This window comes from Scyliorhinus canicula, chromosome 7, assembly GCF_902713615.1.
Source record: "Scyliorhinus canicula chromosome 7, sScyCan1.1, whole genome shotgun sequence".
NCBI lineage: Eukaryota > Metazoa > Chordata > Chondrichthyes > Carcharhiniformes > Scyliorhinidae > Scyliorhinus > Scyliorhinus canicula.
The window spans coordinates 196,963,342-196,982,439 of record NC_052152.1 but is presented as its reverse complement, the minus strand read 5'-3'; the positions used below and the strand labels follow the sequence as shown (position 1 = coordinate 196,982,439).

The 19,098-nt window shown below is 49.1% G+C and overlaps 1 protein-coding gene across 7 annotated transcripts in view; it reads right to left on the bottom strand.

Moving 5' to 3' along the window:
* LOC119969678 (protein NDRG3-like) overlaps positions 1-19,098 on the bottom strand; it is a 116,523-nt gene that overhangs the window by 45,574 nt on the left and 51,851 nt on the right. For all 7 annotated transcript variants that reach the window (XM_038803636.1, XM_038803631.1, XM_038803635.1 and 4 more), the window contains exons 3-5: positions 13,867-13,902; positions 2,238-2,343; positions 300-420 (exon numbers count right to left, since the gene is read on the bottom strand). In XM_038803636.1, coding sequence (XP_038659564.1) covers positions 300-420; positions 2,238-2,343; positions 13,867-13,902 — 263 coding nt within the window. The remainder of the gene's footprint in view (positions 1-299; positions 421-2,237; positions 2,344-13,866; positions 13,903-19,098) is intronic.

Sequence of the window (19,098 nt, the reverse complement as noted above, 5' to 3'; positions counted from 1 at the left end):
AATGGCGAAATAGGCTCAAGGAGCTGAATGAGCTACTCATGTTCATCTGCACCCAAGGAATTAATCCACATACTCCTGAAAGTTAAGCTTTGCAACAGTAGATGCGAGCGTACACATTAGGAGCAGGAGCAGACCATTCAGCCCCTCGGGTCTGCTCCGCCATTTGATAAGATCATGGCCGATCTGATTGTGGCCTCAACTCGACTTTCCTGTCAACCTGACTCCCTTGTTCATCAAGAATCTATCTTGAATACCAGCAAAGTGGCAAAACAAAATACAGAGTGCAAAATGCATCTCACCCGGTTGGAAAAGGCGGAGCTGATTCTTGGTGCCCAGGTGCATCCACGTGGCACACGGCAAAGTGATGCGTGATTTCCTGCATGTCTTCATAGTTAAACAAAGTGTTGAAGCATGATTTGTCTGTGGGCAAATGAATCAAACATTAACGGGGACAAGGTGGGAGAAACAAACAGCAACACAAACTCACTTCCAGGTGACGTAATTTTCATTCTGTGGAATTTCCAACCCAGAAACCTCTCACTGACCAATTGTCGATGCCAGTATTTTTAAAAAATTCATTAATGGGATGTGGCCGTCGCTGGCTATGCCAGCATTTATTGCCCTTCCCTAATTGCCCTCGCAGGGGGCAGTTAAGGGTCACCCACACTGCTGTGTGTCTGGAGTCACATGTAGGCCAGACCAAGTAAGGACGGTAGATTTCATTCCCTATTAGTGAATCAGATGGGTTTTTTATGACAATCGACAATGGTTTCATGGTCATCATTAGACTTTTTTTAATTCCAGATTTTTATTGAGCTCAAATTTCACCATCAGCAGTGGCGGGATTTGAACCTGGGTCCCCAGAGCACTACTCTAGGTCTCTGGCTTACTCGTCCAGTGACAATACCACTAGTCCACTGCGTCACACAAATCATCCACCTAACTTTACTTCATTGGAACCCATCAACCTGACATTCCATTCCTGAAATTCTTTCATTGCTCACCCTCTCCATATTCTGAGATTGTGTTCCCTGGTTGTGAACACCTCAGCCAGGGGGCACATCTTCCCCGCCCTGTTGAGAATATGTTCGAGTGACGGCAGTGGCGTAGTGGTACTGTCACTGGACAGTAATCCAGAGACCCAGGGTAATGCTCTAGGAACCCGGATTCGAATCCCACCACAGCAGATGGTGAAATTCGAATTCAATATAATGGTGACTATGAAACCTTTGATGATTGTCATAATAAAAAACCCAGCTGGTTCACTAATGTGCTTCAGGGAAGGGAATCTGCCGTCCTTACCTGGTCTGGTCTACATGTGACTTCAGGTCCACAGCAATGTGGTTAGCTCTTAAAAAAAAACACCCTCTGAAATGGCCTAGAAAGCCCCTCAGTTCAAGGGCAATAAGGGATGGGCAACAAATGCTGACCCGGCCCGGCGACACCCACATCCTATGAAAGAATAAACAGGATGCTTGAATGAGACCAAAGAATAAAGGTCCTGTCTATTTAACATGACCTCATAGAACAACCCCTCATTCTTGCAATTAGCTTTGTGAACCTTTGCTGCACTCCCTCTATGACAAGTATACCTTTCCTTAGGTAAGGAGACCAAAACGTCACACAATACTCCAGGTGCGGTCTCACCAAGGCTCTGCGCAAAGTGACATCTTTACTCCTGCACTCAAATCCTCTTGTAATAAAGGCCACCACACCGTTCGCCTTCCTAATTGCTTTCTGTACGGCTGACACTCTCCCAAGAGCGAGTTCCTGACCTCCCGCGCGTGTCGTAAAGGAACGGAGGGAAAGGTCATCTACTTCACCTCGGGTAAGAACAGTGTAATAACCCCCACGAGGCCCTCAGGGAATACCCTAATCGATATCCCCGTGGAATACAAGCTTCCCCGCTAGTGGGCGGAGGCACGCCCAGCTGGGGCTCATAATTATCTTTTATAAAGGCCGGCCCGGACAGGGACCGGCACGTTGGTAGTCCCAACTGGGACCGACGCTGTATTTACCACACTTGAGGAGGTTCCTGTTGACCGTCAATAAACTAGCATTCATCAGACTACCCGGCCTCCTGGGTCTTCACAAGCAGTAATCTGCAAGGATTCTCAGCCCACGGTTTACTTTTCAGGTTACTGAACAATCTGACAACAGCCTGCACCCTCAGACTGACTAGAGAATGGCGCGCACAAGACTAGAGAAGATGAACACTTAAAAAGGCAAGGACTTACGGTTGAGGCCTATGTCGTGATAGGTCAAGATGACAGGTCTGTTCCCCTTTGGGGTGCCTCGCATGGTGACATGCATCACACCGTGCGCAGTCTCAATGTCATGTTCCTGCAGGCAGAAAAGAGCACAAAGTCACATCTATTCTTTGCTTTTCCTTTCTGTAGCCCCGATGCCAGAGAGCAATCTCTGCCGAGAAGCAGCAAATTGAATCATAGACTGATACGAAGAAGGAGGCCATTTGATCCAAACTGGCCTGTGCCAGCAACATGAAAGAACTACCCAATTAGTCCCACTCCCATTCCGGTATAGTATCCTCACACATGTAGTATCTATATAGTATCCTCACACATTTTTCCTTTTCAAGTATTTATCCAAGTTTCTTTTGAAAGTTACTGCTGGATCTGCTTCAACCAGTCGTAATGGTAGTGCATTCCTGATCATCCTAACTGACTGCATGTCGGGTGCACTTTCGGAGGGTCGGTGCAGACTCGATGGGCCGAAAGGCCTCCTTCTGCACTGTGGGGATTCTATGGAAATGGCGGCAGCTCAAGCAATGTGGAACGGGATGACAGAGCAGATCAGCATCAGACTGGGGAAGATTGGGGGAATGTTTTCAGGCCTCTTAGTTCATGGTATTGCTGAAAAGAGAGACAAGTTGCCAAAGCCTTTCGTTTACACTTGATAGTGTTCAAACGTGGCGTCTTTTTTGAATTACCTGGGAGCTTGGAGGGTCTAAAGTCTGCCATTGCTTTTTCCATGGCAATTCCTCGGCTAGAGTCGACTTGCCGACCAATCAACACTCTGTGGCATGATTTGCTGTGATTGTTTGAAATTTGGCTTTTTTGCATTTGCCCAGATGAGTGCAAGATCAAAAGCTTCAGCAACACCTCTCTCTTTTTCAGCAAGGTTCTAGCTCTGTGGGATCACGGGATCTTCGACATCCAGCCAAACAAACAGACGGGATCTCAGTTTAACATCGCATCCGACGGAACCTCCAACAATGCAGCACGCCCTCATTACAACATCGCGTATCGGCCTGGATTTTAGTGCTCAGGCCCGGAGGGGGGGTCGGAACCTTGTGACTCAGAGGCAAAAGCACTACCAACTGAGTCACAAATCTGGTGACAATGGCCCTCAGTCCCCACTACAACTGCGCACTCAATGTTAATTTTTAAAAAGAGAAGGGCAGCACGGTGGCACAGTGGTTAGCACTGCTGCCTCACAGCGCCGAGATCCCAGGTTCGATCCCAGCTCTGGGTCACTGTCCGTGTGGAGTTTACACATTCTCTCCGTGTTTGGGTGGGTTTCGCCCCCACAACCCAAAGTTGTGCAGGGCAGGTGGATTGGCCACATCAATTGTCCTTTAAGTAGAAAAAATTAATTGGGTACTCTGGATTTATATTTCAAAAAAATTTTTTTAAAAGAGGTTAGAGCAGGGGTGGGCAAACTACGGCCTGCGGGCCGCATACGGCCCGCCAAAGGTCTTTATGCGGCCCACCAAGTCATTAAAAAAAAAAAAAAATTTTTTTTTTAAAATTATTTTTTTTTTTAAATTTTTAATTATTTTTTTTAAGGTTAATTGGGGGGGGGGCTGTTGGGTTACTTACTGGTATAGGGTGGATACGTTGACTTGAGTAGGGTGATCATTGCTCGGCACAACGTCGAGGGCCGAAGGGCCTGTTCTGTGCTGTACTGTTCTATGTTCTATAGGAGGCGCCCAGAATCATAACCGGGTGAAGTAATTATTTTACTTAATATACTATGCGGCCCTTTAAAATTGTGAATTTCTGAATGTGGCCCTTGCACGGAAAAGTTTGCCCCCCCCCTGGGTTAGAGGTTAATGTGGACTAAAACAGTGCACCATTCGAAAAGCCAAACAATTTCATTGAAGCAACACATTATTTTCCGCTCAGTAGATCCTTGGCCATCACCGACTGCGAGGCTGGTCAGCTCTTTATGAGCTCACCCTGGTTCCAGTAAGTGGATTAGTGAAGGTCAAATGGGACATCTGTGGATAAACATTGTGCAGTTGATCACAGTGAAAGCAAAAGGGAATTTACCTCAAACTGGACAAACAGCCCCACCTGCATTGAAAATCATTGTTGGTTGTATTTTTAAAAAATTCTTTCATGGGAGGTGGGTGTCACTGATAAGCCCCAGCATTTGTTGCCAAACCTTAATTGCCCTCGAACCGAATGGTTTGCTCGGGCATTTCAGAGGGCAGCTAAGAGTCAACCACATTGCTGTGTGTCTGGAGTCACACGTAGGCCAGACCCGGTAAGGACGGTAGACTTCCTTTCCGAAAGGGGCATTAGTGAACCTGGTGGGTAATTTTATTTTGCAACTAACTTCATAGTCACTGTTACTGAGGGGCTAACTGAATTTATGATGTGGAGATGCCGGCGTTGGACTGGGGTGAACACAGTAAGAAGTCTTACAACACCAGGTTAAAGTCCAACAGGTTTGTTTCAAACACTAGCTTTCGGAGCACTGCTCCTTCACCTGAGGAAGTAGCAGTGTTCCCAAAGCTAGCGTTTGAAACAAACATGTTGGATTTTAACCTGGTGTTGTAAGACTTCTAACTGAATTTAAGCTGCGGTGGTGGGATTTGAACCCACATCCCCAGAGCATTAGCCTGGGCCTCTGGGTTACACGTTCAGCGACATTCCCACGATACCATCATCTCCCTTCTTCTCCACACATAAACTTTAGAATTTCCATGTTCAACAGATGCACACCTAAGATTAACAGAACTGCACAAAGTCGTTGATTAATATATTGGAACTTACAATGCTCAATATGGTGCGATTTAGTGTGGAGTTTGCATATTCACCCGGTGTTTGCGTGGGATTCACCCGCACAACCCAAAAGGAAGGGCAGGGTAGGTGGATTGGCCACACTAAAGGTATAGAGCTTTCCGATGGCGCCGGCTCCCACACTGTTGTAAGAGATATTGACGACAGGCGGAATGGAGAAGGGGTGGTGTCAGCGATTTATGGTGTGATTCTGGGGGAAGATAAGGTATTGCTGGAGAGGATTAAGGTAAAGTGGGAGGAAGAGTTGGGGGAGGATGTTGAGGAGGGGTCATGTTGTGAGATACTCCGGAGGGTGAATGCCTTTAGGTCAGCTCCACCTACCCTCTTTGACGAGCTGCAGCCATGAAAAGTGTGAGCAAGTGATACAAACAACCTGTCAGTTCGGTTTATGATTCTTAGATGATGATCGATCAGTCAACTCAACAGACTGCATTGCCCGAGCACGTTTATATGTGACTGCATTGCCCGAGCACGTTTATATGTGACTGCATTGCCCGAGCACGTTTATATGTGACTGCATTGCCCGAGCACGCTTATATGTGACTGCATATCCCGAGCACATGTATATGGGACTGCATTGTCCGAGCACGTGTATATGTGACTGCATTGCCCGAGCACGTGTATATGTGACTGCATTGTCCGAGCAAGTGTATATGTGACTGCATTATCCGAGCACGTGTATATGTGACGGCATTGCCCGAGCACGTGTATATGTGACGACATATCCCGAGCACGTGTATATGTGACTGCATTGCCCGAGCACGTGTATATGTGACGGCATATCCCGAGCACGTGTATATGTGACGGCATATCCCGAGCACGTGTATATGTGACGGCATATCCCGAGCACGTGTATATGTGACGGCATATCCCGAGCACGTGTATATGTGACGGCATATCCCGAGCACGTGTATATGTGACTGCATATCCCGAGCACGTGTATATGTGACTGCATATCCCGAGCACGTGTATATGTGACTGCATATCCCGAGCACGTGTATATGTGACTGCATATCCCGAGCACGTGTATATGTGACTGCATTGTCCGAGCACGTGTATATGTGACTGAATATCCCGAGCACGTGTATATGTGACTGCATTGTCCGAGCACGTGTATATGTGACTGCATTGTCCGAGCACGTGTATATGTGACTGCATTGTCCGAGCACGTGTATATGTGACTGCATTGTCCGAGCACGTGTATATGTGACTGCATTGTCCGAGCACGTGTATATGTGATGGCATATCCCGAGCACGTGTATATGGGACTGCATTGTCCGAGCACGTGTATATGTGATTGCATTGTCCGAGCACGTGTATATGTGACTGCATATCCCGAGCACGTGTATATGTGACGGCATATCCCCAGCACGTGTATAAGTGACTGCATTGCCTGAGCGTCTGTATATGTGACTGCATTCCTATCGATCTTTTGCTGCTATTATCGGAAAAGAAAGATGTGCAAAATAGATCAAAACATTCTTATTTGATGCACGATGTGGAATCGAGAGCAGGCACATCACTCCCGCACATACACACACACACACCACCCCTACCACAAACCCCTCCACACACCCACCAAACGGACCCCCACGCACAGACCAACCCTAGCCCCCACATGCACACCACACCCTCCCCTCACACATGGCCACTTTACCCCACATATGCGCACCCCACACGTGCGCGCACCCCCAACTCCCAACCCGTTCGCAAACCCCCACCCCACCCCGTGCACGCACGCACACACACACACACTCACACACCCCGCCCCACCCCACACGCGCGCACCCCACCTCAACCCACACCCCACCCCACGTGCATGCATCCCACCCCACCCCACACACGCGCATTCCACCCTACCCCACAGGTGCAACCTCCACCCCACCGGCGCGCACCTACCACACACGCGTGCACCCCAGCCCACACGCGCGTGCCCCACCCCACACGCGCACACCCCATACCACACGCGCGCACCCCATCCCACACGCGTGCGCCCCATCCCACACGTGCACCCCACATGCACTTCATTACTTTTGAAGTACCAATATTTTGTTTTATAGACAAACATTTGAGCCAATTTGTACACAAACAGCAAACAAGTTAAGTGATGTGCTAATCAATGTGTTGGTGTTGGCTGAGGGAGGAATGTTGGCCTAGACATGGCGAGATGTACCCCGCTCTCATTCCACTGCAGCAGTGACTGCATTGCATTGTTGAAATGCTTTGGAATGTCCTCAGCTCATGAATTTCCCGATACAAATGTAAGTCTTTCTCTCTCCCTCTGATCAAATTAGTGCCGTGGCATCTTTTACATCGCACCTGAAAGATAACAGCCCCTTGCTAACGCACAAAGATCAGTTCAAACGGCAGCACGGTGGCGCAGTGGTTAGCTCTGGGTCACTGTCCGTGTGGAGTTTGCACATTCTCCCCGTGTTTGCGTGGGTTTGACCCCCACAACCCAAAAGATGCGCAGGGTAGGAGGATTGACCACGCTAAATTGTCCCTTAAATTGGAAAAAAAATGAATTGGGTGCTCTAAATTTATTTTAAAATAGATGTTCAAAAATCAAACATGTGCAGAAGCAGTATGAAATCTGGCACAATAATAAAACTGTTTATCACTCAAACAGCTTCTGCGTTACAATCCCAAAATATCTGAAGAAATTGCATTGAAAGCTCTACCTCGTTTGCAGTGCAGCTAAACGCTTGCTTAAGTGATGGGAGGAATGAAAAGGTTGATAAATTACTGTAAAAGACGTTTGCTTCCTATTCTCTCCCACACACAACCCCCCCTCCCCCGCCAAAGCAACAGCAATTGCACTGGGGTTTGCAATTCAGCGCAGCCGGGTTGTTAATAGCGGATCCACAGATTAATGCTTAAGGCCTACTTAAGGGACGGGATAGTCATAAATTCAACTGTAAGTGTACACTTGGTGAATTCCACTCAATGTCAGTGCAGCACGATATATATGTATAATGGTGCTTCACACCGTTTCATATTTTAGGCTTCTGTGCTGCACCTCCATTTCAGTTTTGTCCCCTACTGTCTCCCAATCCCACAATTTAAGGTCATGCTCCCTGCACGGTCTTAGAATTTAGAGTTCGCATCTCGCACGACCCTCGGGACAGGGCCCCATTGTTTTGGTGGTCTCTGGCCTATGTTGCAAGGGTCAGTTGCGACACGTTGCGCAGCCAAGAGCTCGAGAATGACCGCCAACTGCTGCATCAGCCTCTTCCCCCCTTCCGACTGTGGAATTTGGGTTCTTGGAAGTTGGACCCGGCAGTCCGGAAGGGCATGGAGGCTAACCGCAGTGCCCCAACAGCACACAGACCAGCCACACCCCGGGAAAGGACAATTTAACTGCATCAAAATTATACTTCCCACCTCGAGGAGGAAATATTTGTCATCTCCCGTTAAAATAAAACACTCGGCCGATTACGGGTCAGGCTGGTTGCCCCGCGGCTAAAATAGCAACTACAGCAAAGTGAAGTAACAAATCCTGACGGCATTAACAGATTTTGCCTAATCAGCTTTGTTTGCATTTAGTTAAAACTCAGTTTAGTGGTCAATTTAAATAGGGTTCGATTTAGAATAATACATTGCGACAAGGTTTTAATGTCACGCGGCGTTATGTAAAAGTATTACTTATTACTTTTACTCATAATCCGTTCTCTCTTTCAAATGAAAAGCTCGGTCAGGTTGATGCTGCTGGTTTACTGATCCCCCAGTTGGTGGGACCAACAATGTACTTGTAGACAGCGTCTTCACCATAGCCAAACCTGCCAGGACATTTCACCGGCCTATTACCCAACACAACCTGACACCAGGTGACACTCGATCAGGTGACCAAAAACCTGGGCAAAGACGTCAGCTGGAATTTTCCATCCCTTCCCGTCAGCGGGATCTTCCGGACCCAGCCGACGGCGCACCCCCGTCACGGGTTTCCCGGCGGCGGTGAGGGGTGCACTCAAACGGGAAACCTCGTCGACAATGGCGGGACAAGAAGATCCCGCACAGTCCGACGGTGGGACGCGCGGAAAATCCCACCCCTGGGTTTTACGGAACATCTTAAAGAGCGAGAGAGAGGTCATTTTGGATCTTAGGGAGCAAGTTTCAAGATTAACAGAGACCCTAAACAAAACTCACTCCACGCGCTCAAGTTAGCGCAGGGTTCGATCATCCTCCCCCACCCCTGCCACATTCAATCTTCCCGAACTTCAATATAAATAAATCTATGCGGCTGTCCTGTGAAAACTGCTACTGTTGTGATTCCAGTCCGCCCTGCCAATGTATGAATGCAGAGCAGTCAAGAGGTGGTCAATACTGTGGTGAATGAGATTCCCACGGTATTATAAGTTACCAATGTCACTCTGTTCCCATTATATATATGTACCGATATTGTAAGTGCAGTTGCACTACCTGACCACCAGGGGGAGTAGCTCTGGGAGTACTCAAGAGTTTGTACTGGGCTCCCCCCTTGGCTCCGCCCAGAACTCCTCCCCCTGGAGCTGCTGTATAAAGATCCGTGCCAGCCAGCCAGTTCATCGAAAGTTCAACGGCTAACAGGCTGGCTCTGTTGTAAGTATATTAAAACCGTTATTCTAATCCTACAAGCACCTGTCCGTAGAATTGATGGTTCCATCAAATACCATCCTTAAGAGTTCGGAAAAACAATCCCCCCTGTGCGCGAATAGTACTTGTTCATGCAATGTGCTGGTCATGCAATGTGTCCTGGATTCAGGCTAACAGCCAGTTGGGTTTATGCAGGGCCGTGGTTAGTGACCTGTTCTGGCGCAAGATGGCAGACCATCTCTCGATTTCCACACTGTCAGGCGTGCGGTTTGCTAACTAGTTTTACAAAATGTCCTACAGAACGCAAAGTGCTGGTTTGGGGGCAATATTCACGCAGCTCATTGCTATCCCAGTTACTGTGACAGTTCTGTCATCTCACCGCAGGAACCCGTTCTGACCTCACCGTCAGGTACGCAATCCTCAACACTGTGAGCATGAGGTAAGAGTTTTTGAAGGTATAAAAAATGCCTCTCCAGGCACCAGTTCACCACCTTCTGTGACCTGTGTTCTACCTCACAGCCTTAAGTTCCATTCCCCCATCACCCCTGTAGTTGCTGACCTACGCTGGCTTCTGGTCTGGCAATGGCTGGTTTTTAAATTCTGATCCCTGTTTTGGGAATCTCTCATGGCCTATCCTCCCCTTTGGTCTGTAGCCTTCCCCAGGCCTGGAACACTCCTCCACGTCTCCTCCATCTACACCCTCAGATTTTCCTTCCTTCACCATTGGCAGCCGGGCCTTAAGCCCTGAAATTCTCTCCCTCGACCGCTTCCGCTTAGCTCTCCTACTTTTTAAGGATGGTCCTTAAAACCGACCGATCTGACCACACTTTTGGCGACCTGTCCTAATTAATACCTCCTCAGGTGCCTCAATGTCAAAAGTTGTTTGATAACATTTCTGGGAAGTGCCTCAGGAGGTTTCAGTTTGCTGTTGATTTGGGAGGGGGGGCGGGCTGGAGTGGAGGAAGAGGTCAAGGTGGCCGGTAAAATTATACATTTAATCCATTTGCCAACTAAAAACCAGCAGTTGTAGCAGCAACAACAACACGGCGTTGAAATGCCAAACAGTGACCTTTTGCAACTTGCCCTCACCTCTCGGACTCCACCACAATCTTCATTCATTATTACAAAATAATCCCCAATTACTTGCCCGAGGTTTACGTGGTCAATTTGCATTTACATAGCACCTTTCACAGGGAAGAGTTCCCACAGGCGCTACAGTGGAGCGATGAAGGGGCTAGACAGCTGGAATTGTAATGCAGATTAAGGCCAGCAGCGAGGGTTCAATTCGCGTACCAGCCTACCCGAACAGGCACCGGAATGTGGAGACTAGGGGCTTTTCACAGTAACTTCATACTTGTGGCAATAAAAGATTATTATTAAAATGGCCACGCCATCGAAGAGGATTGGGGAGGATGACCCAAAATGTGAAAGGTGTGGTTCAGCTGTTGGGGTTTTAACGGAGGGGAAGCTAATCAGCTTAAGGTATGAACCCCATGATGTAGCGCAGTGAGATTGAAATGTTGAGGAATGGAGAGTTTGGGTGTTGTAGAGACTGCAGGTGTATGAGGGATGAGGCTGGACAAGAATTTAAACAACAAAATGAGAATTGTGCACTTGAGGCATTGATTGAGAGCGGGGGGGGGTGTAAAGGAGTGGGGAAGAGGGCCGTGGGGATGTGTACATGGATCCAATGTAAATCAACAAGGGCAGGGTCAATGGGTGAAAGGGGCAGGACCTGAGCAGCAGGCTTTGGGATTCGCTGAGCAATATGGAGAATGGCAGATTGGCAGAACATCACACGGCCCGCCCAGGGCAATACCCACAATAGCACCTACGGGGATGCCGGGCGTACCGCTGGCAAGGGCAGCGCCAGCCAACAGAGCCCCTGGCAGCAGAGATGGGCCCCATGGGTCCGGTCATCTACGGGGCCCGCAGTGCCAACCGGGGTCACCATGAAGCCCGTTGGGCACAGAGGTATGCACCATGCTAACATGTCAGCCTTTTACCCCCTGCACGGCGTCCAGGAGGGTCTCGAGCTCGGCGCCCGTGAATCGAGGGGCCGCTCGCCTTGCTGCCAACTTGTTGGCTGGGGTGGTGTGTGCGGGGAGTGCAATGTGTAGATACGGCTGCAGCTTGTCAGCCTCCCGAGTGTCAATCGTGAATCCGGTGCCGTTTCTCATTAGAAACGATCGTGTTGGGCAGCACGGTGGCACAGTGGTTAGCGTTGCTGCCTGCGGCGCTGAGGACCCGGGTTTGAGTCCCGGCCCTGGGTCGCTGTCTGTGTGGAGTTTGCGCATTCTCCCCGTGTCTGCGTGGGTTTCACCCCCAAGGGATGTGCAGGTTGGGTGGATTGGCCGCGCTGGGTTGCCCCTTGATTGGAAAAAATAATTGGGTACTCTAAATTTATTTTAAAAAAAAGAAACGATCGTGTTCCACGTGGTGCCGATGCTGGCCCCTTAACAGTCGCTGAATCGGTCCAGGTGCGGCACCAGTTTTGCTGTCATGGAAGTCCACGCATCCTGCCCCAGCGTCAATACTTAGTCTGAGGAACGGAGGGAGACTCCTGCCCCACATTTGTGAGGTTGCATGTCTATAAGGCAATGTCCACATCGGGGAAGCAACAGTTCAGACACCAAACTGCTGATTTAGGTGATCCTGGGCTGGAATAGTGCAAATGACCCAGATGGCCATTGATATGGGAGTGGGGTGGGGGTTGCAGCTGTAGGTCAGATGAAGCCAATCAGCACTTGACTTCTAATCATTATCCAACAAACTCCTGCTGGAAAGTAAGTGTGTGAAGCCACCTTGTGTGAGAGTTTGTGGTAAATGGTAACCCCCAGGATGTTGATAATGGGGGATTCAGTGACAGTAATGCCCCCCCCTCTCCGCCCTCAACAACGTTCATTGGTGATGTGGGGGAGGGGTGGGGACAGGTGGTGAAGGGAAGGGAGGAATCTGACAGAAGCAAATTCACAACCTGTTATCGACTTTCACTGCAGCAATCGCAAATCCTTCAAATACGATATTTGTACTGGTCTGATTTTTTAAAAAATTCTCTCCTCGTACTAAATAGCATGCACGGTCTCTCATGAACACTGTTCTTTGTGGAACCATAACACCAGCTGTTCGCTGTGGTGTTAAAGCCACTCACTCCAGGATTAGCAGGAAATCTGCAGAATATTATGATGGAACCACCTGGGTGTCAGCATGTCGGCCAGTTCTGTCACAATGCATTAGGCCTCCAGCCTTGCGATCGGTAGCTGAATGCTGCCTGACTCGATGACAGACATTGTGGCCAGCTGACCAGGGGCAGGCTCTCCTTCTCCATTTGCAGAACTGAATTTGTGCTCACGTCACAGAAGAAAGAATGAATGTCACATTTATCTAATTGTGTCTCAGATTTACATTTAGGGGCAGCACGGTAGCATAGCGGTTAGCACAGTTGCTTCACAGCTCCAGGGTCCCAGGTTCGATTCTCGGCTTCGATCGCTGTCTGTGCGGAGTCTGCACATTCTCCCCGTGACTGTGTGGGTTTCCTCCGGGTGCTCCGGTTTCCTCCCACAGTCCAAAGATGTGCGGGTTAGATGCATTGGCCATGCTAAATTGCCCTTAGTGTCCAAAAAGGTTAAGTGGGGGTGACTGGGTTACAGGGATAGAGTAGAGACATGGGCTTGAGTAGGGTGCTCTTTGTAAGGGCCGGTGCAGACTCGATGGGCCGAATGGCACTGTAAAGTCTATGAAATTAGTACTGTAATGTGAAAAAAAAACAGCACAAGACCAATTGAATCAACTACCAGAACATCTGTTTTTTTACCTTAGACAAGACACTCGGGAGAACTCCCCTGCTCTTCTTTGAATAGCGTCATGTTATCTTTGATGTTCACTTGAAAAGGCAGAGGGGGCCTGCGTTTAATGTCTCATTCAAAAGGCGTTACTTCAGTCAGCGTCGCACTCCCTTACCACCGCACTGTAGCAAGATGTGACAGTGCCGCCAACTGAGCCACAGTCAACAGGGTGGGCGGCAATGTAATGGAAAATGTACAGCTGACAAACTGGAACATAATCCTCCCCCCCCCCCCGCCGCCGCCCCCCCCCCCCCCCCCCCCCGGCCGCGGAATGCATACACGTACAATCCTCCAGTGATGGAATAAATTGCCACACAAAAAACAACAGAGTTGCAAACCCCCTGCTCAATTCCGCAAGAAGCTGCACAAACACTTCAGAGGACACGGGCGTGACTTACCTGGCAGTCGAAATCCTGGAAGTTCCTCGCGGAGTTCTGTGGAAGGAGAATGGAAAGGGAAGCCGTCAGTAACTCCATGAATTATCAACCCATTACCAGTTCAGGTGCTTATCTATGCCAGAGGACATGGAGATGGCAGAGGTGTTAACCCAACAGTATCCACCAGCAGTGACACCCTACCAATGACTCGCCATGTTACAACCTCAAACATGACACAGTTGAATGGCAGTCAAGGAAAAGGCCATTTTCTTTGGAAACTATTTTAATTCAATCACTGAACGAGGAAGAATATAAAAGCCTCCAAGTGAAATGGACCTGGGCTTGATGCAGAAAGGGACGGCACGGAAGTAAAGTGGTTAGCACTGTTGCTTCACAGCACCAGGATCCCGGGTTCGTTTCCCGGCTTGGGTGACTGTCTGTGTGGAGTCTGCATGTTCTCCCCGCGTCTGCGTGGGTTTCCTCCCACAAGTCCAGAAAGACGTACTGTTAGGTAATTTGGACATTCGGAATTCTCCCTCTGTGTACCCGAACAGGCGCCGGAACGTGGCGACGAGGGGCTTTTCACAGTAACTTCATTGCAGTGTTAATGTAAGCCTACTTGGGACAATAAAAAGATTTAAAAGGATTAAGTGAATTAAATTCTCATTTTCCATGATGTTAATTGTGCTTTCCTACTTGCTGATTTTGTCCTGTCAAATTTCTCTACTGCTCCTTTTCCACATTTGATTGAACACTGGTTGTTCTCTGGTGTCTCGCTCAAGTGACCCCTTATCAAGTGCAAGGCTGACCGGTGAGGGTACCGAGGCCATGTGACCAGTTTTTCCAATTATTTACGTGGGCATCACGAGTACAGCTGGCGCTTTCCCATCCCAAGCTGCCCTTGTTTGTCAGAACTAAGTGGCCTTCTTGGATCAATGAAGCTGCAGATACCACACGTACAAACCAAGCATCTTCACATAAGGTGCATCCAACGTTTGAGCTGACTGGATGACAAAAAGGATTCAGTTAAAACAGCGATAGGAGGCCATGACAAATGGCAGGTACAGTAGTTGAGGATTGATTATATTGGTGGTATAATATTGATTATATTGGTGGTATAATATTGATTATATTGGTGGTATAATATTGATTATATTGGTGGGGAGAACACAATTGTAGTTTTAACATCAATTCCTATGAAAGGCAATGTTTCGCTTAAAGTTGCGGTTTTCCGGAATGCAAGTGAGGACACATCGTACTTTGTTGGGTTAAGACATAGATAGAACAGTACAGCACAGAACAGGCCCTTCGGCCCTCGATATTGTGCCGAGCAATGATCACCCTACTCAAACCAAGGTATCCACCCTATACCCGTAACCCAACAACTCCCCCCCTTAACCTTACTTTATTAGGACACTACGGGCAATTTAGCATGGCCAATCCACCTAACCCGCACATCTTTGGACTGTGGGAGGAAACCGGAGCACCCGGAGGAAACCCACGCAGACACGGGGAGGACGTGCAGACTCCGCACAGGCAGTGACCCAGCCGGGAATCGAACCTGGGACCCTGGAGCTGTGAAGCATTTATGCTAACCACCATGCTACCGTGCTGCCCACTTATGCTAACCACCATGCTACCGTGCAGACAAGGTACCTCTCCATCCAGAGGGAGATTTTAAATAATGTGTGTTTCCGGAAGTAGCATCAGAAAAAAAATACCGTAGTGTACAGAAAATTAAGGCAGGAAATGAGGGTGGATGAAAATGAAAGGCAAGTAACTTGCATTTATGTAGCGCCATTCATAACCAGGGGACATGCTGAAGAACTTTACAGCCAATTAAGTACTGTTGAGATTGCACAGTAGCACACGTGGATAGCACTGCGGCTTCATAGCGCCAGGGTCCCAGGTTCGATTCCCGGCTTGGGTCACTGTCTGTGCGGAGTCTGCACGTTCTCCCCATATCTGCGTGTCCTCCGGTTTCCTCCCACAGTCCAAAGACGTGCGGGTTAGATGGATTGGCCATGGTAAATCAGTGACCAAAAAAGGTTGGGAGGGGTTATTGGGTTACGGGGATAGGGTGGAAGTGAGGGCTTAAGGGGGTCGGTGCAGACTTGATGGGCCAAATGGCCTCCTTCTGCACTGTATGTTCTATGTTATATGAGATGCAGTTACTTGTGTAATGTGGCAACTACGACAGCAAATCTGCACACAGCAAGATCCCAAAAAGAGCAATGAGGTAAATGACCTTATCGTCCGTTTCTACTGATGTTTGTGGAGAGACAAATTCACCTGGTTGTTTTTTCTGATGACTGCAATGGAATCATTTATATCCACCTAAAAGGGCGGACGCCTCCTCTGAAAGATATTTACTCCAATTGTGTGAGACTCCCTCATTGCTGCACAGAAGTGCCAGCATAGATTATGTGCTTAAACCTATAGATTGGGGATTGAGCATCGTGGCATTCTTACTCCGAGACACTGGGCGGGATTCTCTGTCCAGCCACGCCGGAATTCCAGAACCTGATTGGATGGAGAACCTGGGCTAAAAATCGAGGCCGGTGCCTCGACAGCAGCGCCAATGCGTTCGACGCTGCACGACAGCACGGGCATGCAAATTGCACAGTAAGAGGCCGTTGGCATATTATTAACAGACCGGACCCTACATTCACCGAGCCTCCCGTGATGCTCCGCCAAGCGGAATTACCGACGGAGTAGTTCACTTGTGGTATCGACAATCGGGCGTCATGGTTGCTGAGGGAGAGAGGGGGGGGGGGAAGTACAAAAGTGCAGCAGGGGGCAGCCAGGAGGTGGGGCGTGGGGTTGGGGTGGCCGTGCACGGACCACCATTGCCGCAGCCTGCAAGGCCGCGCATGCCACTGACTGCCCACTGTGAACGTAGCGCCATGGGCCATATGGGTATCCCCCCCCTTCTACCCCCCTCCCCCCCTTGTATCACACGCCTGCATTCCTTGGAATTGCACTGGTTCCCTGTGGCGCCGGTGATAGCCCATTAACGTGTTATTCGGGGACCGGCGCCGCTTTGGGGACCGTAGAGCAGTCGCGATTCAGTCCTAGCGTCAGCACGTTGTCTCTGAAGTAGAGAATGCCGCCCAAGGTGCGCTACCAACTGAGCCACGGGTGAGACTGAAGAACAAAACGAGCAGCAGAGATGCTGATTTGAGGCATCAAAAACAGATATGAAGAGTGGATTGGTCATGTCGCTGACAATTCTATTTCTGAAGCTTAATAAAGAGCTATCACTCAAAATCTGCAAGCACCCACAGAGCGGCACTGATGCCGACAAAGTGATGCCAGCTTCCCCTCCGAGCTTTTCTTGGCTGTCTCTCCGGTATCTCAGCAGAGATGAAGGATGTTGCAGATTGGCTCATCGTTCCTTTTGAAGCCAATGTGGAGATCTCTCTCTGTGGCGGGAGCAATCACTCACGGGGCCGGTCCTCGGCACAGGGACGGGAGCTGCGGAATGTCACCGGGGGGGTTAATTCAGGCTGCCAGAGAGGGCATAGCGGCCTGCCGCGACAGCCAGGCTATCACAACAGCTCATTTCAAACCCACAGAAATATCCAACTGGTAACCCAGAGAGACAAGGGACAATTGGCAACAGTGGGGGCAAAGACATTTACAGGCAGTCCTCAGACTTACAACACAATTGGTTGCTGAAAACCACCTTATAACTCAATTCGAAACGTTACGTCGGAACTGATTTTCCCGCAGGAACAATGGTAGACGTGGGGGGAATTTGTTACTGAAACAAAGCTGGAAATCACTCATGGGGCACCCAGACGTGTTAAATGCTCTCAACTGTTGCCCTGTCAAGTCACTTAGACGACTATTGATGCCTAAACATCTTAGACCCCGATTACAGGGGCTCCTTTGGGAGGGGTGTCCCTTTGGTCAGGAGGTCCTGGGCCAGGGAGGGGGGGGGGGGGGGGGGGGTGTGGGGGGTTTGGTGCTGATTTGCTGTATGGGGGGTGGGTTCGGCCGCAGGACCTCACTATTGGGCCACCCACTCGAAATGGCGGCCCGATAGGAGACTTCCCTTGAGAATCCCACGCGGTCCACACCATGCATGAATTTGCATGGCAAGGAACACGGAATGCCGGTTTGCAGCATTCCCAGGGGGATCGTAAACAAATTACCTCCGGCCGGGAACATAACATTCTCAAATATTACATCATGTTCTTATCTCTACAGAAGCAAAACAAAGCGGATGATACAAAAATAATAGGTGCTTTTCCCCATTGTCAAGTATTTGTATCCAAGGTTCCTTTTGGAGATCGATATTTGGGGTTGAATCTACTGTAGGGTACACCGCACCTGGGAAGAGATAGTGGGGCTTCTCCCTGAGCTGCTGTGAGCTATGTGGCGAAAATGCTTCCGCTGTACGGGGGAGAGTTGGAGGATTTTGGCCTGATGGTGGAGGACTGGTGGTGTCCATCCACGTCAAGATGGCGTGCATCTTGGGGGTAATGATGGTTGCTGTGCAACGGCTGCCCATGTTCTTCTAAGTAGTCTTAAGCTCAGAAGGTGCTGCCGAGAGAGCCCCGTCGAGTTTCGACGGTGCAGCTTGTAGACAGTACCGCTATAGTATTTAACGGTGGATGCTTAAGCCAGTGGATGAGATGCCAATCAAGTAAACTGCTATGGCCTGGTTAGTGTGGAGCTACACATGTTGTTGGGGCTGCACTCATCCAGGCAAGTGAAGAACATTTCATCGCACTCGTGATTTGTGGATTTGTGTCTTGTAGGTGGTGGAGAGACTTCGGGGAGTCCGGTGGTGAGTTAGTCCCCAGGGACTATCCAGCAGCATAGGAAACTAGGCACTTAATGATCATGGACGGAATGAGATCCGCCTAGCTTTAGCTAGACCGGACGATGAGGACACATTTCCAACAGCTGGGTTTAAAATATTTGGAAGAGATAAGAGACACAAAATGGGGGAGTGGGGGGAGGAAAGGAGCAGTACGACTGGAAAAGGAGGATGGGAAAGTTTACAAGTCAATAGCTTTAACATCAGATTTGTAAAGCTGAGGTCTGTAGTTACTGAGGAAGAAAGGCTCCTAATAGCTAAAATGGTGACACGGTCATGGTAGGCGGAGGGGGAGGACTTAATATGAAATTATTTGAATATAAAGAGCATCAGCTGAAGGGAGATTAATAATTACAGGGCATTTACTCACACTGCGATGGAATGAAAAGGTAAAGATCAGAGAGCTAATGGAAGAGCCTGCG